General features: G+C 40.5%; 1 protein-coding gene across 14 annotated transcripts in view; it reads right to left on the bottom strand.

Annotated features, from left to right (window-relative positions):
• The window catches only part of DMD (dystrophin), a 7,596,173-nt gene that overhangs the window by 4,737,266 nt on the left and 2,834,084 nt on the right, over positions 1–24,823 (bottom strand). For all 14 annotated transcript variants that reach the window (XM_085622447.1, XM_085622454.1, XM_085622449.1 and 11 more), the window contains one exon: positions 1,595–1,740. In XM_085622447.1, coding sequence (XP_085478573.1) covers positions 1,595–1,740 — 146 coding nt within the window. The remainder of the gene's footprint in view (positions 1–1,594; positions 1,741–24,823) is intronic.

Genomic DNA, 24,823 nt, shown 5'->3' with positions numbered 1-24,823 from the left:
GCTGCTGTAGAGGCAATCTTCCTTTACTGGCTGGCTGTCTGGCTATGTTGCCGGCTGTGCTTATCATGCACATAAATCTGCTTTTGTGAGTAGGAAATAGAACATTTTCTTTTGAAAACAGGTATGAGGGTGTGAACCATCTCTGAAAATCATGTGCACTAATGTACTAAAACAGTTATCGCATATAGAAGTAGTAGATGAGGCTGTCAGTGCTATAGATTATATAGCAATACTGTTGTACTACTATTTTCTGTTTATACTCCTTCTTAGATTTCCTTGCTGCCTGAATGGTTATCTTCATTGTGGCTACAATTCACACTGTATGCGCTAGAGCAGGATTTTGAAATGTATATTCTGTTTTCTAGTGATCCTGGAGTGTTTTACACATTTATGAAAGATGATTTGGTGTTTCATCAACCGTCCCTGGTCATTTTTTGTTCCATTGACAGATTGTTACCTGACACACGTCTTATTCAGAATATTGCTCAGTGGGTTGTGCATGCACTGCAGTCCAACTGGTTTTCGGATTTGAGTTGGGACATTGATTTGGAACTTGGTGCCAGGGGTTCTGGAAAACTTAACCTTGTGACTCTAGAGCATCTAGAGAATATATCAAGTGAATTTGGATAGCCTCCGAATAAAGGTTGGTAAAAAAGAGCAGAGCATACATCGTGTATAAATATATTTTCAAAGACTATTGTGTTTGTGCTTTTTCAGATTACAATCAAATAAACCAGTTCAAAATGAAACATTCAATAGATCTGCTTAGATAGCATAACACATAAACCAAGCTATCAATCACACAAAGTGCAGAGATTGGAAACAACAAATATAACAATTGTTTCTAATTTTGTTACAAAATACAAGTAAAGGTTTTAAAATCAGTTGTTGCCGTAATCTCAATAACGTTTTTTGTGATAAACTATGTGCAGGGTTCAGGGTGAAAGCCCTTCCCCATGATCATTAAACTGTTTGGCTCATTACTTAAACCATGGTGAAGTATGTGTCAATGTACTCATGTGGTGCACAGCATAATTGGCAGAGTCAGACAGTGGGGTCTCACACACCACTCTGTGTGGGTCTGGTGGAAGCCAACTGGCATAAGGCGTAAATTGGCAGAAGAGACCTAATCATGGATTCAGTATTTAGAGGCTCCTCTCAATGGCTGGCCCTGGCACAACTCTAGACAGTGCTCATTCCTGATGCACTACCCGAAACTGTGCAATATGATTCTGAGCATGCCTCACCAACCTTTACTACTATGTGACATCACCAATTGCTAAATTACTAAATGTGTAGACTCCAATGTGAAGATCCAGATTAATGAAGATGAGGGGTAACTAATTAAATCTTGCACATTGTTCAACCCTGAGAAAGGCTCTGAATCATGTAATCTGACCAATTAGTACTAATTCTGAATCCATACACAACATTATACTATTTTACAAGATCAATGTATGTACCTAACCTAAAAAAAACTGTAGGTATCATATACTTGCAAAGAATATCAGAATGAAACATCTACAGGCTGAATGTTTTATCACACATCTATAGAACTCTCAAATACTTGCAAAGAATATCAGAATGAACATACCTTCAGTTCCCTGAGTCTGTGCTCCATGATTTCATAGTCTGTTACAGTAACCTGAGGTATGGACATTTTGGTTTCCGATTGTTGGATACGCAACAGAATATTGCTCATTGTTTCCTGATAGCGTGTAGGTGGCAAACTCTCAAGAACTAAAACAGAGACAATATGAGGCAAATTAGGTCGTAGCATGTGTTGGTGTTAAACTGGATTATTTTATCACCTAACCATAATTACTCTAAATAAACAAATAGCAACAAGATATCATTATTGCGAATGATAATAATTTCTCACTGTAAACAATCATATGTGAATCACACAAGTGTATTGCTAGGTTTTAAGTGACCATATCGTCGACTTACGTTATCAGACACAATAGGCCCAAACATAAAACTCCCTAAGGGGATGGAAGAACCACATATATGAAATACACTGCCTTTTACATAGGATTTGTAATTCTGACGCAATTTACATTTTTGTTTCTCTAGACAAGCCTAATAAGAATTGAGTGAAAAGATTTATCACAATCAACTGTTAGAATTCAGTAACATTCCCAAACATATAAACCACAGTGTGAACAAAATACTCGAAAGATAAACCAAAATTCTTTTATGCCTCAAATCAAGTTATTTAGTGACATAAGAAATTTAGATTAAAATCTAGTCAAGATAAACTTCATTCAGCTGAAGGCCATAAAAGCCCACAAAACGAGCCCACAAATGTTAAAATTAAAATACAAAATATGTAAAACACCTCACTGATCCAAATTAAAGCAGAATCAAATGTTAATTTCAATTCATAACATCCCTTGGGATTTAATAACATTGCCAGTTACAAATTCAGACATGACGACAAGAAACAGCTTTTGAAATTCATAACTCCTCCTAATGCGGAACACTCATTTTATTAAATTAAGTACGGTGAAGCAAACTTCAAGTGAACCTATTGACTGAATAAGTACTAGCCCTTCCTTGTACTGTCTCACATTAGCCTTGTGCAGAAGAGGCACCAGGCAGTGACGTCTTGTCTCTTGGTACAGGTGGCAAAGCAAGAGTAAGTGGATAATGCTTTGAATTGAGCTATTATCACACATGCAGAAAGGTAGATCTTGAGTCCAAGCGCCCATTGCGGGAGAGGTGAATTTAAAGTGCAAAGTGCTTAGTTGAAAAAGGGTAAGCCAGAAATGATGAGTGGAGCATATGAACCACCCCGGATAAGACTCTAAGCCAAAGGTTGTTGAGACTTGGGTATAATTTACAATACTTTGCATCTTCTGCCCCTTGTCTAAACGATTGTTCATGCATTGCTCCAAGTACACTTTTTTGACACGTGGCCTAAAATTTGGGCCAATTAAAAGGGGCTTATTATATAAATCAGACAAGCACAAACGGTCAAAAGAATCCTTCACATACTTAAGCCATGGTATTTGTTCTACCCCATCTAAGAACAGGCAGTTAGAGATACAATACCTTGTTAGACTGGCCTCTTGTGATGACCAAATTTGCATCCACAATAATAGAAGTGCAAGTCCGATCACATCTTTCAAAAACAGCATGCCAAGCTCTTCATGGCAAATTAAGGAGGGAGTGCTTCCCGGGACTGATAATTATCGGCAAATAAATTGGTTCTCTACACATTGTAATATTGCCACATTGCTATGTCTCCCAAGGTCGGCACCATATACGCAAGCTGACGTGCACTTGCTCTTATAAAGATTCAGCATTGCTTCAATTGGTTTGTTTTGAAGCTTACAAGCGAATATAAAAATGGCTTCTATATTTCTCCTAAAAATCTGGCCTCTCAATGTTATAAGCGCGGACCAGCTTAGAGACTGGTTAAACAAAATCCCCAGATAGTTAAAAAATATTAACCTTTGTTAAAGCGGACTCCTCCATCTTAAAAACTTTGACTTGGTACTAGGGGGACCACAAGTCATGATGTAGAACTTTGAAAAATTAACTTTAAGATCCAAGTCCTCCTATACATTAAAACAGATCTAAACGAAGCTGGAGACTATTTGCAGTTCAGGCTATTAAAACAGTGTTGTCCGCATTTAATAAAATGGGGATGGGGTATGGCCCATGCGCGGATTCATCTTTACATTTCTTAGTCAAAAATTCACTAATTTCATTTATGTACTACAGAAAGAGGCCGAGATACACCCCTGCCTGACACACCTAATCGATCTAATGCATGGCGAACATTCACCTGAGGGTCTATAACAAAACTTAACTGTGAGGTCCTGATGGAGGAGCATTATAAGAGAAAGTAGATCCTGTTCAACTCACATTTTACTCCTATTTCCCCACAGCTTAGAGCAATTGACAAGATTGAAGGCCCTTGATAAATCAATAAAAGCAAGATGGAGAGAACCTCTCTTGGCTTTCATATACTTCTCCCAAATTAAGTACAATTTCAGGCATGCTCAGTTGTCCCAGTGCCCTGTCTGAAGGCCAATTGCACCTTTGACAGAGTGTTATTTGTAGTGGCCCATTCTTCAAGGTGGGACAGTAAAATGTGGCCTAAGATCTTGGCGTTTCAATATATCTGGGAAATTGCCGACAGCAACCTATCCCCTTTTTTAAATATCGGAACCACAATAGCAGACATTCATGATTCTGCAATAGGCCTATACACCAAAGATCTAAACACATTTGTAAGTAAGGGGGCCCACAGAAGATAATTTTCTTTAAAAAAAAGTTCAATGGGACCCCATCTGGGTTGGGGCGTGGCCTGAGATGAACTTATTTAGATTTATTAAAAGTAATAATATTTAGAATTTTTAGAACTTTATCTTCCTAATAAGTCCTATTTCATGAGTTATTTTATTAGAAAAGCTATTACTCGACAATTCCTCCCAGTAAATGTAGTTTATGTACTCAGCTGATCGAATTTAAAAAGATATAACAAATGAACAGTTTCATTGTATTACAACTTTCCTCTAAACCTATTTCCTTGGTCTTAACAATGGTACCAGTAAAAAGTAGGAGCAGGTATTACAATAAGGCAGAGTAAATGGTTATAAGATTATTCCTCAGTAGGGACATAAATGGATGTGCGTGGATTATTAGGCTTAGAAAATGTGTTGCAAGACATGGGAACTGGGAAGTTAATTAAGAATGGCAAGGGAGTACCCTTGTGTTTAACAATGGGATATGCTTACCAGAGGCAGCAACTATGGGAGAAGTGTAGAAATCCATTCAGTCCACCTGAGGATGGTGCAGAGTCCTGGAAATGTCCAAGAGCATAATAGAGAACTAAGTAGACTAAGAATAGGAAACCAGGGATTTCAGAGTGGTGGACTATTTATACATGCGTAAGGATATTGTAAGGAATTGTGATATACAGAAAATGGATTCTTATGTTTCAAGAATCAATATGATGAGAAAGGACTACAGGGATGTCAGATGTGTCAGCAATCATGTCCTTAAGTTTTAATAAAGAGCACTTTAGTTGATAAGGAGGTGAGGACTTCTGATTAGAACAACAGTGAGGATTGAGTAGTTATAAAAAAGATTTGACTGATTTGACTATCAGGTCAAGCCCACTCATTTCATTTGCCAATTCCTAAATGGATATATCCATAGAAAGGTATCCTGCTCTATTTAGTAATCATTTCCTTTCACCATGTAGGCACCAGGTCAAGAAGTGGCCAGATGAAGTTAAGAGTCAAATCTCCTTGGATGCAAATCTGTGAACTTGATGCCAGTCAATATGCTTCTAGTCTTTACAAACCACCATTAACTTGACAATAATGCACAGTACTATTTTCTGTTGCTTTTCTGGTTAGCTTATCATTGTATTTTTATCTTTTTAATAAAACCATTCAACTCTTCCTGGCAGCCAGTCCTACTTTGGAAACCATAATATGATACATTTTGATGCTGGAGAATGAGCTGTGGGGAAGAAACACCAAGGTGCCAGGACATTTGTTAAAAGTTGAGCATCGGACTGGAGTGGCGGATGAACATACTGAGATGGTAAAGATGGATCACAAATAGGCTGGTAGTGCTGCATAAAGTAAAGCATGAGAATTCCATGGGTTAGACCTAATCAGCTTCAGTGGCATAGCAGCAGTAGGACAGAATCCAATAACAATGACCATTACACGATCCCAACGGATGGTTTTTGTAGAAGGAAAATGGAGCAAGATGGGAAATGTAGGTAATATTTCACGCTTTTAGATTCACTTGAATTTGTATGTTGTTTATGGAATGTGGAGTTTATCAGAAAGAATAATTAGGGGCCAGATTTATACAAACTGTGAGCTCTGCAAAGCCACTAAAATAGATACAAACATTTGTTATTTACTTTCTATTGCAAAACTTTATTCACTGGAAAGTTGTTTAAAAGTAAGTAAAATACTGCCCTGCACTATGTGTTAATGGATGTCAGCGAGGCATCTCTTCTACTAAAATCAATCTACTAAAATTGATAGACAGGCTTTGTGCCAAATATAATGCTTCTTTGAGGCCCTATACTGCACAAATACAATGCTTGAAATGTTTTAAAGAATGTCTTAGCATAGTCTTTTTGTACTGGACAGGTGCCTTCGATAGATACCTACGATAGATAGATAGCCCACAGACATACATATTTGCACTATGGTGCAAGGGCATGAGTGGCATTAGGCAGGTTATTTGGATCACAGCACAGGTGATAATAGCACCAGTGCCATTTCCTAGTAATTCTGGCTCTGAGCTGTTTTCCCTCTCGTGCAACATTGCACACGTTTTTAATAAATCTGCCCCTTTGAGTTTACAACTACAGTTTATGAATGATATTCTGTTTTATGTTCCAGTGGCCCAAAGTAAACTAAAATCAGTTAAATGTCCAGTGTGTAGGTAAGAATATTAACTCTACTGTAAAGTCAAGTTTAAAGGAAGATTTGGAGGAGGGCAGAATTTTGGGGACTGTAAATGTGGGCCTTTACAAATGTCTAAATGTCTAAATAACCAGAAATTTGCTATAAGAATAGGCATAGTGGAAAAGAAGAACATTTCTGACTTTTTACAATAAACTATGTGAATGAGGCCAATTCAGACTTACAGTGCAAATTGTTAGATATTTTGTGCAGAAAAATCCTACAACGCCGAAATGAGACTTACAACTGGTGTAAATTGTTTGAGATTTTGTGTAGAGAGAATCCTACAGTGTTTGTTTTATGTTTCCTGTGGACACTTGTCAAGTATTCAGACCACTCGAGTGACTTCAGCATGGGGATTATAGTCTATAACTTCTAAAAATGGTAGGTCCTTTTGTGTGATTGTCTGGCTACCCTTTTCTTAAGAATTGGTGTTTGTCCCAAATATATGTTAACAATACTGATATAGTTCCAACAGGATGCACACTATGGAAATTGTAATTTCTTAAAATACTGTTTCACGTGATTAGCCAATATATATTTGTTGGGTACTGATCACAGCAATGTATGGCCACAGGGCCATTGAGTATAGAGAAGAAAATTATTTTCTGGAATAATGAGAATTCATTCTCAAAAGAACCTTTTCTGCCTATTTTCTTGTTTTTCAATCAACTGTTCTCTATAAACGCAGTGGCAAAAGGCCATTTAAATGTAAACATTTTTCATTCACCATGTTTTCAAATGTAAAACATTTTTCATTCACAATGTTTTCTGTAGTAGTTTTCCATAATCTGTTTCCCAGTTTTGAGATTTTGTTCATGGCATCACAGCTAGTTTTGTGTTGCATGCTATACAATGTTAAGATGCTGAGATTGTGCTCATTCTATTCCTCTATGTGCATCTCCTGGACCAAATGCGGTGTTTCTGTCTTGGATTTATTTCATTTCCAACGTAAATTATGTTGATCATGTTTTTATGGTCCCATGGTTTCTCCTGTGCAAATTACTTCTTCTTTTTTTGGAGGTGCAGAAGCATTTGAAGCCCATTGAACCTTTCAGCTTTGTCTGCCATGGTTCAGAGGTAAATACATCTATGGCTTACAGGAGCAATTGCTAATGCCTTCTGTTCTCCTCAAAATAGTGGTTATGGTTTCTATTGCTAAGAATCTTTTTGATGAGGTCGAATGATCTGTAACTAATGATCAATGAATACATCAGAATTATTTTTAAGTTACAAGTTAAAATGCAGACCCTGGTACAAGACTGCAGACTTGAGCTTAACTTCCTGACTGCCTGACAATTTTCAAGCAGATCTATCAACTAGTATCATAGGTGTTAGTAAGTGGTACTGACCCAAAACTTGACATACCATGAGAAAACTAAACATGTAATTTTTTTTTAGACTTTAATCCTCATTTCTCAATGAAATGCCACTAAAGCTATAAGCAAATCAAAGATATCCCCCCCCCTATTACCTTTGACTCCCTTAACGAATATCAATACATTCTGAGGTCCTTATGCTTGGCTAACTTCCTAGCACACCACGAAATTTCATGAGAGCCATTAAACAGCACCAAAGGGTTCAGTAAATAAGCACCTTTTTGACCCCTTGTTCTTTTTATCTCTTCCATCCTTGATGGATTTGCATGGAACTCCATATATCAAGGGTACGATAATCATGCTCAGATTCCCCCATATTGTGGGCGTAATGCTGCACTAAAGTTATTAACAATGCATAGATTTAGCCCATCAATTTAACCCTTCACCCCAACCACCTGTTTGACAGATCTGCTTGAACCTGTGACTTCTGGATATTATTGCCTCGGTAACCGCTTGCCTTTATGCAGATTTGTTTAAAACTACAAAATGGCAATGGCAAATATATTTGTTTTTCCCCCTCATTTAATTTTGCCCCTACTGAATATGCATGAATTGACATCTGACTGAAAACAAAATATGCTAACAGTGTGTAAAATTTCATGCAGATTTGCAAACAGTTATTAATAATAAACACTGTAAAAAAAATAAAGTTTAAAGTGATGTTACAGTTATTTGTCGAAATTATGAAATGAGACAAGAACTGATGTCTAAAAACCACTAATATAAGTGATGTATAGTTTAGTCAAATAAATTGTAATTTGTGCCATCATCTTGCTCTGCAGATAACCTCACATACTGCATGACACACATCACCAATCCTCTGTGTGTGCTCATTTCCCACCCCATCTCCTTTTTGCTCTTGACTTTTTCTGGGGGTGGCGGCAAACTGCATTACTCATTAGTAATTTTAAGAATGTTGTTCTTTAAATCATTGGATTTAAAGAACAATGATTTAAAGGACAGAAGAGTGATGCCATAAATGATGTCATTTAACATCTTAAGAGTGATGGAATATGTTAGGTCAATCAATCAATCAATAAATCAATCACTTCATTCAGCTAATATTGCCCTAATGTACAAGTTAATAAATAAATACACTTAATAGTCAATTAAGAACTAGTTTCAGACATTAAAATAATACATTGTATACAACATAGCCTAAATGCTACAATAAAAACTTTAAAATGTAATATTTACAGACAAGCAGTTGTTCTATATCTTTTCCTCGTAGTATTCAGCACCTGATATAATCGATAGCCACATATATTTGTAGCCAGGAAATGATTTCGATGAGTGGTGTACAATGTGCCAAAAGCATAAAGTGTGTAGTACTTTGTTCAGATACATTGTCACAGGGACATTTAGGGAGGATTGAGGACCATGTTCCTTCCCATGGGTACGCAACCAAGAAAAGAAAAATATTAAAATGTAACTACGTGCGATATAATTTCTACTGAGAATTTAGGGCTGTGGTTACGTAAGGCTCTAGTCCTACTGACAACTTTACTGCACAGACCTGTTAACTCACCAAAACCAACACATTTTATTTTGAGGTATTAGTCACTGTGACTCTGCAGTATTTGATATACAGGCATCGCATGGTGGATAGGGCTATCTAGGTAGACTGTTTCTGTTAGTATGGACTATGGAAGATTAAGTCTGCCACTAATTGTTAAATCAGGCAGTTTAAGTGTCAAGTATTTGGCACATCAATTTGCTCAGATAAAATGTGAGATATTAATCTTTGCATATTAGCAATATAAAATGATTCCCCTGTCTGCAATCACTTAATTGACATTCTCATGCATCGATTCCTTGCCTTTAAAAAAAAAACTGAGCTCAGGCAGGGCAAACTTCTACTATCGTAATCTTCATTGAGGGTGGCTGTCTGCTACTCTAACTGTGGGTCAACAGCAAATCAATCACTGGCTACATCAGAAAATCGTCTGCAACAGGATGCACAGGATATGCATATCATACAATTGAACTCTCAGAACATTTTGATATGTGAGGTTATTATCTGTGGATGATGGGTGCACAAATTGTAGTAAGTTGGCTAAACTATAACTGCCACATTTCAGTGGTTTTGGATTTTTTAATGCTTGTTCTTGCCTCAGTTAAACACCTAACTATAACATCACTTCAACCTTTGTTTTTTTCAGCAAATTACTGGGGCTTTTTAAGGTGAGTTAAGTTTTTAACTCTTAACCTTACTATAACATAACTTTAACATTTGTTTTTTTAGTGAATTTCTGAGGTTTCAAAGATATTCTAAAATGGTTCACCACCCAACCAGGTGGCTAACCACTGCTTCACACAACATTTATCTACTAAAATTATATTAGTTTAAAATTAGGGAACTTAACTTAATTTCTATGACAAATAGCAGCCCCTCATTTTGTTCATTTAATGCAGCATCCTCTGTTTAGAAATGCTTTGAGTTTCACAGCTTTGATTCCATCAAGAGGTCTGCCACACTTTTGTCATAAATATAGAATTATAGTGCAATAGTTGTTCTTTATAACACTGTAATGAAGCTGCAGTAAAACACAGAGGAATCAACTGACAGGCTGCTGATATTGCTGGAAAAACATGTTTCACTGTGCATACCAGACTTTTTTTCTGACTTTGATGAGGAAGATATTTGAGAATTTATAGAAAATGTGCCCTCATTATAGCTTTCTAGAGTACTAACCATAATTTCTTTGACAAAATAAACACCCTCATTTAGTTAATTTCTAAGGAAAATGATTTAAATTTTACAGCTTTGGCTACATCAAAATGGCATTCTGATGAGCCACACTTTTGTCATACATTTAGAATGCTAGCATTCTAGTTTTTCATTAGAACACTGTGGTTAAGCTGCAGCAGAATACTGGGTAATCAACTATGAGACTGCTGCTCCTGCAGTAAGGAAGTACATTTTACTCAAAATAACAGATTTTTTTCCTCAAATGGCTACCAAAAATAGTGTGAGATTATAGAAAATGTATATTAATTTTAGCTTTTGAATGACCTTCCATAAACTCTGTGAGAAATTGGGGTTTTAGTTGAGAGGGGCGAGAATCCATGTCAAATAGTACCTACAATCCTTTTCAGGACGAACTACTAAAAGACACTAAATTAATCTGAACTCAACCCCCTGATAGCAATGGCACAGTACAGAAAGCTTAACTGAGAACAAGGTAAAAGTATATATGCAGTAGTCAAACAGTAATAAAGACAAAACACAACTAAAGAAAAATTCAAAACTTATTTTGAAAAATAGAGTGAACCTAAAAAAATATATAAGCCTAAAAAATGTAATATTCAAGAAGTAGAGCCAGAGTAATGAACTTCTAAAGTTTAAGGCTCAAATAGAGCTCAAAATGCGTTTAGCGCCAACCACTGTGATTGTGTTTGACTGGAACAAGGGTAAGGTTTAAGGCCGACCACGATAGAGTGTGGGTCAAATACAAGCACCAAGTTCATCTTAGTAAAGTGTTCTACCTTGAGACTTAGCCTCTAGAATGGAAATAAAAAATCCTCAGTAGGGCAAAGCAACAGGCTGTGATCAAAGATGGCTCCAATCATTGGTTAGCCACTGGAAGTGGTCTCAGTGAGTCATTAACATTTGGTGAGAAGTTTTAATTTCACACCAAGAGAAGGTCACTCACTTTTTGCTCCTTCCCCCAGTGAAGTTTTTTACCTTCAGACTTAGTTTACATTTACAGCTGGTCATAGATACGTATACTGTAGCCAAACAGGGTCACATGTATATGGCGTTTATGGACCGGTCTTCAGGTTTTGATATGGTCAAGAGGAGTACATTTTGCTAAAGATGGACCTAGACAAAGAGTTGTTGCATTTCTTGCATGCTTTGCATTTCGACTTGAAGGCAGTGATCAGATATACTCAAGATGGAGCAGTTTCACTCCCTTGAAGGTTCGGGGGGTGTAAAGCAATGCTGAATATTGCCCCAGTATTATTTACTCTATATATTAATGATTTGGGGGAGACCCTACGCGCAGCATGTCTGGATATCCCTCGTGCAGACACCTGTAGCTCTCCGGATTGGTTATATGCCAACATCGTGGTCCTATTATCTAGGATCACAGTTGGCCTACAAAAAATGGTAAATGCTTTGTAAGTTTCATGGACGGGTTGGATTTATGTACCAACTTTAGTAAATTGCATATATGGTGGTCGGAAGAGGTGCCAAGGGGAAGAGAACTCAGTTTGGAAGGGATGGAGATCACTATGGTCAATACTTTCCCTTATTTGGGAGTGCTTTTTGATGAAAGGGGTTCCTGGGTCCCCCTTTTGAGAGCTAAAATAACTGCTTATGGCAGGTCAGTAGTGTCTGTGTTTGATTTTGCTAGCCATCTAGGGGGAAAACAGACCAAGGCCCTCATTCAAATTTATCAGGCAAAATGCATCCCCCTGTTATCGTATAGGAGTGATGTTTGGGGCTATAAAAACGCCTCTTGGCAGTGCCCCAACCCACTGCTTCTTTTGTGGTTCACAAGGAGCTAGGGTGGGCTACATCTACCACATACTGTCTATTCATGCTTTGTTAAGATGAATTTCATATTTGGACTGATCCCGAACTGGAGCTTAACAGGGTAATTTTGAGAGACATTATATGTTTGGAAAAGGTCAACGTTATCCCATGGCTGAAGTACACTGAAACTATTTGTATGGAGCTGGGGTCCCATGAGCTGTATGACCATCCTTAAAATATAAGTAAAGGATTAAAAAACATTTCTATGCTAGAGCTCAGGCTGATAGGGAAAGTGGGGAGTTAGTTAAGCCCTCAGTCCGTCAACATACTATTATCGCTACATATGGGTGCATTGAACCTTACCGTACCTTTGTCACCAACTTTCAACATTGTTTCCTGCTGACCCGTTTTAGGTTGAATTTACTGCATTGGTTTTTAGCTGATCTTATAGGATGGAGCACTGCTGAGATTTTAACACCATGTTGCTGTGACAATTTTTCAGTTTAGGATACTTTTCATTTTGTTCTGCTTTGTGACCTCTTCCATGATCCCAGTAGACATTTCTTCTTCCACCTTTGAAAGGGCAAAAGTGTATGCAGGCTAGACCAGCTTTTATGTTTTACAAATGTTACCCAATGAATACGTTTCTTTTAATGTAGCAAGGTTTTTAATTAGTTTGTCAGGATTAGAAAAATCAGGGGGGGGACAGACTTATGTTTTTATTTCTTCTGTATTTCTTGTAATTTTATTAAGTATTTTTAGTCATGTTCCTGTTCTTATTGTACATTATGTGTTTATACGAATTGCATTTTAAATAACCTGGTAGTATAAGAATTGCAAATACGTTATTTTTTTGTTTTTACATGGTCTGTATGCATCTTGGCTGTAACTGATGTACTTCTTACTTCTTTGCATTTTATAATGATTGTATGCATCTTTTATGGTTTTTATAACCGATTAAAGATTATTTTAATGATGACCTTCAGACTTAGTCACTTTTGCGGAACTTAGATTCTTCCTCTGAGGCAATGCTGCAGGCTGTAGCAGAGGAGGGCGTCACGAAACCATAAACGTTCTTAACGAGTTCCAGCTAGATCGGATGTGCTGCTGCAGGGAAGGATATGGAGGGAAAAGCCTCAATCTTAGGCTCAGGGGTGATGCACTGTCATCAGATTTGCTTAGCAGATTGATCCTGGTCCCCCACCGTTTCCCAAAGAAAAAATTTGGCATAACATTTGAGTCCCAGGTTTCAGGATTTAGTAGGAGGAGTGCATTTTGACAACAGCCAAGAGTCCTTGACCCTGAGGACAGCACTTGTGGGTCGAGACTAACTCCAAATGGTGACTGCCCAGCAACCTATTGAACTAAAAATAGGCCACAGGCACAACTATCTAACATCTGGTCCTGTCCCCTCCTTTGTTCCTCCAGTCAGGCAAGCACCAATCCCGGAGGGAGGCAGGCTGTCCGAAAAAGTTTTGAGTGCCCACAGGGAAGGGTTTGCTCCATACCCTGGCCACATCTCTAGGGTGGGCACAGGAGTTCTACTCAGGGGATGAAAGGTTTTATCATGCTAGATTTAGGCAGAGAGGGGCTCTGTAGGATTGTTTGCATAGGCATACAGAAAATACTGCAAAATTGGGCAGGGTTTCCCTGTAGATGTTCTCCCTATTGGTTGGGGAGGGGCAAGGTGTCACCACCACAGACAGGCTAGTGCCAGACATAAATATAGCTCCCCTGGTTACCCTCTTCAGAACACTACTGGCCCTGTGGAAGGCACAAGAAGGACTGCACCTGCTGTCAAGACCTGTGAGGAGACCTGAAAGACTGTACCTGCTCCCACCCATATATATATATACCCATATGTATACCCAGGACAAAAACATGGACTCCAAAAGTCAGTTGGCTGACCTAATGTTAAGCTACAGGGACACAATAAGCTGATTGAAAGCCTTCTCCTGAAGAGCACAGGTGACCAGATTCAACTGGCCCTGCCCTGGACCCTTTTGGTGACTTCTGATGGAGAGAGCCTTGGCCCACAGGTGCTGTTACTGAGGTCCTGGGATGATTGGGTGTGTCAAAGTGTACTCCTCCTAAAATACTGAAATAACCTGGGACGTTTTGGCTCCAAAGACTTCCGTAAGACTGGGACAAACCTGCCAAGTCAATCTGATGAAGGTGCATTGTCGCTAGGCCAAAGAATCAGGTTGCTCCTACTCTGAGCTTTTCTGCACCAACAAATCCATTTCAACAGGACTTTGCTGAGAGGCTATCTATCATTATGGAGCCTTGTTTGGTTCAGTCTTTCCCTGCTAGAGGAATCCAAGTTCCAAAAAAGTGACTAGGTCCAAAGGTAGAAATTTTCACTGGGCGAAGGGAGCAAACGTATCTCTCAGAACTCCTTTCAGAGGGCCACGGGGAACACACAGGCAACTGGCCCAACTATGGTGGTTGAGGCCCTACACTCCTGATGTCTTGGGCCCGACACAGTATGGACTCTGAGAAACATATTTATGACCAGTCTTGCATTGCTCTTGCACCATGTAAAGTGCTGCAAGAGGGACGCCAATCTAAACTCATATTTCTGAAGCCACGCAAAAACACTTTGCATGGCTTTCAGTGGCTTAAAAATTATAGAGTAAAGCAATACAGTGCAAATCTCTGTGTTGCATTACTCTGCACAAGGGAGGCATTCCATGGGCATTGTGTGGGTGTTCCCATCCAGCTCCCAAGGTTTTTGACTCATTCCCAGATTTACCAAACTTGGTAATGCGCCAAAAAGATACACCTCCCCAGGTGAGGCGTAATGAGGAGAAATCTTTATTTCTTCTTGTTTTTTAATCTTTCTGTGTTTGCTGCATTTTTCTCGTTTTTTCCTCTTTCTATGTGTGCTGCATTTTTCTCGTTTTTCCTCTTTCTACTTGTACTAGATTCTGCAGTGCACATAGAAAGAGGAAAAAGCCTCTCAGGATTGTGTTTGTGCAGAAAGATGCCAGTTAGTGCACACACAAAAAATCCGGCCTACAACACAGGCACCATTGTGCATGGGGGCCTACGTTGGGTCTAAGCGGCCAAAACGGCATCAGTGCAAGGGGAAAGGACAGAAATGCACCATATTGGATAAATATTGTGCATTGCTGCCCTTTCCGTATGACACAGTGAAGTGCAGCAAGCTGATTTGCTGCACTGCCCTGTGCCACAAGGGTCATAAATATGGCCCTTAGTCACTAGGACAAGTACCCCTTCTGCACTTGACTCTCAGGGTTGTGTGGTCCGAGCAGTCCAAGTCTCCCTCAGGGGGAGGTGCAGATACAGATTAGTGATCACAGGCTCACAACTCAAAAAGCATGCAACAGCAGCAATAAATCATTGTCAAGCCAAATATGCACTTTTATGAAAACAAAGAAGTATTTTATTTCTACTGCATACCACACAAAGGAAAAATATGACACTCACAATTAATGACACAGTCCTCCCGTGAGCTGAGGGCTCTAATGTCTCTCTGGGGCTCCCTGTCCCACTCACTCCTAGGTTATTCCCCTTTCACTAATGGTAAAATAGGGGGTATGCTCCACTAGTAGTCTGAGCCTCAAGAGTACACTACAACTTTAATTTAAAGTCAATATTGTTCTAGCACACACAAGCTTTATTTAGCAGCAAGAGCACCTGACAAAAGACTTTCCGGCTCCATTAGAAGTGAGGCACTCGAAGACTTGGAGTGCACACCGACCGCGAGCACTTTCAGAAGCTGCCATCCAAGTCAGGTGAGCTGGCCACACACAGACTCAGTGATTGCACTCAGCAGTAAAAGTATCTCTCCCTCACAGTCACACTCCTGCAACGATTGGAGGTTTCTAGACGCTTCTCCTGTGGCTTGAGTGTTCACATGCTCCTGATGTAGGGATGGCAATAATGATCATGTTCTTCTCTTCACATTTGGGGAACAGTGCTCACGGTGTTCTAGCTTGGCCAATTGGGTCGCACCAGTCACAGTTCCTGTTGCTTCAAATGCGATACGAGTCACCAATGCTCAGTGTCCATAGACTCCGTCCCAGTCAACACAACACAGTTATCAATAGCAGCCCCTCCTGGCATACATGGTTGCTACCCCGCTGCTGCACAAGGCTTCTGCCCTTACTGCATGGCAGTCTTTCACCATGACAGCCTCTCCTGGCATGCGGGGTTGCAGGCAGATGATGGTGCTCCAGGGCAGGTGGTCTTGGATTCAATCGGGGAGGTCTTAGCCCCAGGTCCTGGTCATAGGCAGAAGTCCTGCAGAGCTTCCCCATCTCACTCAGCCCATCTGGCTGCTTGGAAGATGACAATGTTTGGGGACTCACCCTCCTGCTCTCCTATTCCATTTCTAGACACCAATGTGATTGAGGGTCTTAGTGTTTGACGTTTTATGTTGGGGTTCTGCTTCTTTAGAGGTCTACACTTTTCTGCTCCTTCTTCCTCTTGAAAAGCGGTCTGTCACAACAGGGATATCTCCACAGATGAGATACCCACAAAACAGGTCATGGGAGTGACTAGAGTTCACACCTGGATATCAGCCACAGTGACATGTGCATCAAAAGGTTAGTCCAGGACCCCATCCCAACTCTTTATGATTTTCTTATCAGCCCATCTCTTTTGCGAAATGTGCCCATGCTGCTTCTTTGTGACCTCTCACTGAATTAAAGAGCATCCTTAAAGGCCTGGTCGTCCCCAGTGTGTTTCCCACCAGTTTACAGGAATTCAGAAATTAACAAATCGGTCTTTGGGGATCTCTCTACCTCCACTCCAAGTATCAGAGGCACACGTATATCCAGCACTTGCATTCAATTTGCTTGCACAGACCATCACTGTACCCTTTACGTATTGTACCACTCACAGATACACATACTCTGGGCCAATGGAATTATGCTGTAGGGAAGGGTCAAATTATGCAACAGGGTTGAGTAAATTTTGCAGCAAGAAAAAGCAAAATATACAACAAAAATGCAGTACATTTTTTGCTAGTTTTGTCATTTTCACACTTGCTAATGCTGGGCATTGTTTGCATCTCGTTAGTACCAGTTTAGCAACCAAATATGGCAATAAGCAACAGAGATGTGACAGTCAACCTTTGCGAGGGGCCTTCCCCTTCGTGGCAACACGTTGCTGCATTTTTAGTAACTTTTGAACTGTTTGATTTAGAAACAAAATTTGTTTTTGTTCAAAGCTGCAGATTATGCAGCAAATGATGGATTATGTGGCATATGCAGCAAACCTATAAACATGCAAGACATCGAGCTGCACAATCACATAATTTCAGTGGCCCTAGAAATACCCAGCCCAGGTACTCATCCTGCATGCACTGCGCTCTCATGTATTGTTCCCTCACAGGTACACATACACTCCGCACATGCACTCCAGTACATGCAAGCACCATGCACACACTATTCAGTACTGCATTGTCCCTGTACAGAACCCTCTCCAGCTACCCAAACACGCAGCTACACCACTTCTGCATAGTACTTCACACCATTCTGATGTGGCCAAGGCTGAGTTAAGCACACAACAGTGGAACTTTAAAAAGTCAGTGAGCCAGAAGGCCTCACTCCAGTGACACAGGTCAAAAAAGACCTGTTCACTCCTATTAATCACTACACAATATGCTGCCACCACCACTCTTGTGCTGCTTAACTCCTGGTGAAGCAAGTAGCCTTCCACCATTATAAAGGTAGCACTTTAGGCAACTCTCCTGGTCCAACAAAACTGTAATCTGTGAGGAAGCCCTATGACATGGTGCACATGCATGTTCTGTGTTGGCCTATGAAAACAAAAATCAGCTCTAGTGATCCAGACGTCAGTACATTTGGGCACACAGGCAAAGAGTAGGGATGGCCCACCCAGGAATCATACCAAGCCCCCACCCAACAAATAGGGCAACTGTCTTTCTGCCCCTCGGGGACATATAGGAGATCTTTACCGCAAATCTGTCCCTCAGGTGGCAGAAAACCCATTAGTCACCAGGGAGATTTTTTTTTTTTTTTCACTGTCGGGGGGGGGGGGGGGGGGGCTGCCCAGACATTGGACCTAGGCCCCACCCCCAAAATGACCTTCAGTCTTTCTGACCTCCCAGTGACAAAGATGAGGTCTTTACCTCTAGTCTGACCCCCTTGGGGAGCAGAAACCCCGCTAAGCACAAGGGATTATTGTTTTTTAATAATAAAAAGGAGGGAGCAGGGCCCACCCAGGCATTGGGCCAAACCCCCACCCCAACAAATATGCCAATGGTATTTCTGACCCTTAGGGACAGATAGGAAGTCCTTATCTCCAATATGCCCCTCACCGCGGGGGGCAGAAAGCCCACTAGACCACAAGGAGATTTGTTTTATGGCTTTATTGCGCTAGGCTGGACCACCCAGACATTATGCTGAGGTCCCACCCCTAAAATAGCCCCAATCATCATCCTGGCCCTGTGGGTGGCAGATAGAAGTTCTATACTTCTGAAATGCCCACCAGGGGGTGGGGGTGCCCATTCCTGACTTGGAACAAGATGCGATGTGTGGGTGAACTGCTCCAACCCTTTTTTTCAGCCTATTTTCACCCAGTGTCTAGTGGTATTGCTCTCCCTGAGAGACGGGGGTGGGTGAATGTCCTCAATCCACTCCAGGGAGCAGGAAGACTGAGGTGGGAGCACATCATGATGCCTTGGTGAAGTCCTCCACCCATTTGTTTAACATTTTTAACCTGTTTTCCCTGGTGTCCAGTAGCCTTTCTGTCCCTGGGGGCCCATTTTGGGTAAGCACCCGCAATCCACCCCCCCATGGAGTGAAACACTGATGCACCCATTCTGAGATGGGAACACAGCGCGATGTCTGGGCAACGCACCCCACACCTTTTTTGTGGGCCTAAAAAAGAGGGTTGGGGGTGGCTCACCCAGGAATCACAGAGTGTTCTCATCCCATAATAGGTGCATTAGTCTTCCTGCCATCCCCCAGGGGCTGGATAGAAGGTGTTTACTCCAAATCTGCCCGAGGCGACAGAAAGGCCAATAGACATCATGGGCAACAATAGGCCCAACAAATAAAAAAGAAAGTGGGCAGCTCACCCAGGCATCCTACCCTGCTCCCAATTAGGAACAGGTGCATCAGCCTGCCTGCCACCTGGGGTAGATTGAGGGTTTTAACCCAAAATGTGCCTCCGGGTGACAGAAGGCCACTTGATACTAGGGATTTCAACATGGCACCAAAACAAACAAAAGGCTAGGGTGACCTACACTGGCATTGAGCCAATACTCCTACCCCAGAATGGGCAATAGAGTTTTTCTGCCCCTGTGGGGACAACAGTTATCCCGAATCTATGGCAAGAGAGACCCTATATTGTGCTACTTCTATTGCATGATTTGGGCTCTGGTCAGCCGCCACCTGGGGAAATCTATCAAACCCAGGCATTGCTGTAAGCTAGTCATCTGGGCCACTCCAAGATGGTGTACCTCGCTTGGATACCATGACATTTTCTTACCCATAATTCCCTGCAATTCTCAAACTTGGACCAAAATCTCACATTTTCCTTGCATTTATGTGATGTAAACTTTTGGAAACCACAGGGAGCCCAATATTCCTGCCACCCAGCATTCCCCCACTTCTCTTGATAAAAATGCTTCCTACTGATACAAAAGGCCTCAAAACGCAGTCCGGAGAAATCAGAAATAAAGGTAGCTCTGGTGCTTGGGCCCAGACTTGGCAGCCACACAGAAAAACCAACCAAACCTAGACATTATTTTTAACTAGAGATCCAAGGGAGTACAGGGTGGGGTTTCTTGCTTGGTTCCCTCAATATTTTATCACCCACATTGCTGTTCAAATATCAAACTTCCACTAAAATTGCAAATTTTCTTTGCATTTCTGTGAAGTAACCACAGGGATCCACAACATTTCTACCACCCAGCATTCCCCCATTTGTCTCAATAAAAATGCAACCTCACTTAAGTGGCTGAGCCTTGTACCCCCAACAGGCACACATCAAACCAGAGTCTATGAGAGTTGCCCTGCGGTACTCCCATTGATCTTGGTTTGACGCATGCCTGTCGAGGGTGCAAGGCCCAGCCACACAAGTGGGGTTGTGTTTTTTTTTATTAGAACAAGTGGTAAGAATTCTGTGGATTCCTGCTGATTCCAGAAGTTAACGCCAAAGAAAGGCAAACAAAATGCACAATTGTAGGCAATGTTTATGATGTGCCGTGCATTTTGGGTGTGATCGACGCTAGGCACATCACTCTGGACTACCCTGTTTTTCAAGTTTTTAGAAAAGTCTGGCTTTGGTAGGTTTTCCGGGGTGGCCGCTAAGCCCTGGCCTGAAACCAAAAAACTCATCTACCCCCATTGCCAAATCAGTTCATTTTTGTGACAGAAAATATTATGTCTACACATAGTGTTTTGATCCCTCTTCTGTTGCGTGCACCAGGCCTACACACACAAGTGAGGTACTATTTTTATCAAGAGACTTAGGGGAATGACAGGTGGTAGAAAATATGCATGTCTTCTCAGATTCCAGAACTTTCCATCATAGTTTTGTGAGGAAAATGTATTTTTTTAAATCAAATTTTGAGGTTTGCAGTGGCTTCCGGGTACGAAAACCTGGTACAAGCCACACAACTAGGCCTAGCCACATAAGTGAGCTATCATTTTTACTAGGAGACTTGGGGGTAGGGTAGGTGGTAGGACATTTGTGGTTCTCCACAGATTCCAGAATGTTTTATCAAAGAAATGTGAGGAATTTTCTTTTTTTAGTCAAGTTTTGAGGTGTGCAAAGGCTTCTGCGTAAGAAACTCTGATGCGAGCCACACAAGTCACCCCACCCTGAATACTCCCAAGTATCTAGTTCTAAACAATGTGCAGGATTGCTGGGTTTCCTTGGTCCCTTTTGAGGTAGGACCCTAACTCCACAGCTACCCATATTTCAAAAATAGGGTAAGTTTTCAGTGTTAAAATGTAAGGTGCCCATGTTGCGTTTTAGAGCTTTTCCTGTTGCGGGAACTAGGCCTACCCACACAATTGATCCAACATTTTCATTGGAAGACTTGGGGAAATACTGAGTGGTAGGACATTTGTGCCTCTCCACAGATTCCAGAACTTTCCATGATAGAAATGTGAGGAAAGTGTGTTGTTTTTGTCAAAGTTTGAGATTGGCAAGGACTTCTTGGTAATAAAACCAGGAGAGAGACATGAAAGTCACCTCACCCTGGATTCTCCCAGGTATCTAGCTTTCAAACATGTTCAGGTTTGCTAGGATTCCCTATGTGTCAGATGTGATAGGGCCCAAAATCCACAGCAATACACTTTGCAAAAAAAAAGTCAGTTTTCAGTGGAAAAATTTGACTTGCCCATGTTGTGTTTTGGGGCCTCTTGTGTTGTGGGCACTAGTCCTACCCACACAAGTGAGCTACCATTTTTATCAGGAGACTTGGGGAAATGCTAGTTGGTAGGAAATATGTCGCTCTCCACAGATTACAAAACTTTCCATCACAGAAATGCAAGGAAAATGTGTGTTTTTAGTAAACGTTTGAAGTTTGTAGAGGCTTCAGTTGTAGGAAAACATTGTGCGACCCACACAAGTCTCCTCACCCTGCATTCCCTTAAGTATCTAATTATTAGAAATGGACAGGTTTACTAGTTTCCCTAGGTGCCGAATGAGGTAGGGCCCAACATCCAGCATCTACCCACATTGCAAAAAAGGGGCAGTTTTTAGTGGACAAAATGGCGGTGTCATGTTTTTTGGGCTCATTCGTTACTGCGGGCACTGGGTCTACCAACACAAGTGTGGGACCATTTTTATTGGGACACTTAGGGGAACACAGAATAGTAGAACATATGTTATTACCAATTGTATTTCTCTGCAATTGTGCCTTCCAAATGTGAGCCAGTGTGTCAGATAGAATACGTTTTGAGAAATGCCGTTTGAATCACATGCTAGTATGGGTACCCACAAATTCATAGTTCGTGCCCTTTTGAGAAATAGATAGGTTTCCTTGATACCCATGTTCTGATCTTTATATTTTATAATATGAAATGCTGTCTACCCGGTTAACAATGAAAAACTATTGTAAGGTGCAGCTCAGTTATTGGCTCTGGGTACCTGAGATTCTTGGATAACCTACAAACCATATATACCTCCACAGCCAAGAGGGTCTAGCAGGCATAATGGCATATTGCTGTTGTATATGGGCCATTAAAAGTTAGTTTCTTTGGAAATAATCTTGAGGGATCAACACAAATCACCCCTTGCTGAATTCAAAATGTTGTCTACTTTTCAGAAATCTATAGCGTTCCAGGATCACCCATCGGTTTTTACAGTGATTTCTAACACAAAATGGAAGTAGGGTGAACACACACAAATTAAGAAAAATGGGCCACCTCTTTGATAAATATGCCAAAACTGTGTGGAAAATACTTTTATCTACTCAGCTTTGAGTGTTCCTGAACGCTGTTAAGATGGTGACTTTAGCACATAAAACCTTCAATTGCAGCCATTTTTAGAAAAAATTAGAAGGCACTTTTTGAAAATCACTTTTTTTCATTTTTCCTCCAAAGAACAAAAGTGAGCTATATTTTGGTTTTTTACTTGGTCCCCTCCAGGGGAATCCACAAACCCAGAGTACCTTTAGAATCCCCAGAATGGGAAAGAAAAAAGATGCAAATTTGGCATCGGAACCTTATATGGAAAAAAAGTTATTAGGGACCTAAGAATAAACTACTCTAAATACCCATCAAAGGATTTAGCATTCTAGTCAGAAAGCCTAGCAGCAAAAGATTTAAATAAATTATCTCAGGTAGCCAGAACTTCCAAACAGCATTGCCTTGTGCTTACGTCCATGTGTACATCTTTATATAAAATATACATAATCAAATCAAATACAATATAAACATTATCCTTAGCAGTTTAACAGCGATATCTGTGAATGTAGTATCATTCAGTGGTTTGACTATGTGTTGTTAAATTATATTTTGCATTTCCCTACAGGTTATTAGTCCAGCACTTGTTTATGGTATTAAATTTCTGGGTCTCAGTTGGGACTCAAAACTTTTATTCAAGCCACATACTGACAAGATCTCAAAATCATGCATCTCCTAGCTCTCCTTGTTGACAAAAATGAAAGACTTCTTGGTCTACCTGATTTTAGAACCACTGCACATCCCCTTGTTCTTTCGAGGCCTTTATTCTCAATTAGCTTGAAGTCGATGGAAAACTGATATAGTCAACAAAAACTCGTTATGATCTGCTCACCAACAAAAAATCTGCAAGACTTGGGCCCGGATATTCCTCAGACATTCAATGAAGTTTATCCCAAATAAGGTATAAAACCTCAAGAGGGATTTCACTGTGTATTCTCATTTTACTGGGCTGCCTTAAAAACAGGTCCTTATCACAGATTCTGAAATGGTTTTACCTTGATATTTCAAACCCCAGTAGCTGTCAAAGAGTGCAGCAATACTCCCCCAAGACAGACACTAGCATGCTCAGCACCTCTACACCACCACCCCAATCAATGCCACTATCTCACATAACCCCTTACTGGAAACTCCCATTTACAATTTCAACCTACTGAGAGAAAAAGGAAGATGTCTGTGTATTTTGTCCCTGAAATAATGAAAAACAGTCTGGTGAAGCACCCAGTAACTCTGTGTCCAAACAGTTGTTCCCCATTTCTGGAATAAAAACTCAAAAGCCAGAATTGGTGTAGAGATGTTGGCTGCTAACGTAGATTCCCCCCGTTCCCTACTAATTCTAAAACAAAGCTGAGCCAACACATAAAGAGGACGCTAGATACATGGAGGAGCAGTTTGACCTGTATTTCCATAGTTCTAAACAACTATTTTTGTTCATTACACAATTCTGGTACTACAAAGTAGTCACTCTTGACTCCTAAACCAAATGAGGTTGAGGGTTCCTTTTGAAACCAAATGCAGATATGCAGAGGGGCATTGAGATGCTGATTTAGGGCGGTAGATAGGAAATTTATGTTTATCCATTCAACTTTCTTCCTGTGTTTGAATCTATCTGCCACAATCAAAGGTGCTCTTGTTTCTAAGTAGAGTAGATAAAAACGTATTGAATCTGAGCTTAACATGTGTGCAGCAGATAGTATATGGTGCACTTATAACAACTAATATCACATGTTAGAATTAGGATTGCGGGTTGGCTGAGGTATACACCAAGACCAAGCAGGAACCACCGCTCTAGTCAGGATAATCTAGATACACACTAACAGATAACCTGTGCTCACCCTCTGGTAGCTTGACACAGAGATTTAAGACTTATCTAAATAGGCAATGTTTAAAGTATTTGTGCAACACACACACAAACACACAGTAACACAATGAATACACCACAACAAGACTCCACACCGGCTTAGAAAAATAGATTATTATATTCCAAACACAACAAGACCAACATGACAAAAATTCAATTTTAAGAAGTTGAGATATTGAATTTTGAATAAATAAATAAAGTGCTTAGAAACAAGTAGCACTAAAAAGGTTACT

Source organism: Triturus cristatus, chromosome 8, assembly GCF_964204655.1.
Source record: "Triturus cristatus chromosome 8, aTriCri1.1, whole genome shotgun sequence".
Taxonomy (NCBI): Eukaryota; Metazoa; Chordata; class Amphibia; order Caudata; family Salamandridae; genus Triturus; species Triturus cristatus.
Note: the sequence above shows the minus strand (reverse complement) of the source record. Positions and strands in the feature narration are given on the sequence as shown.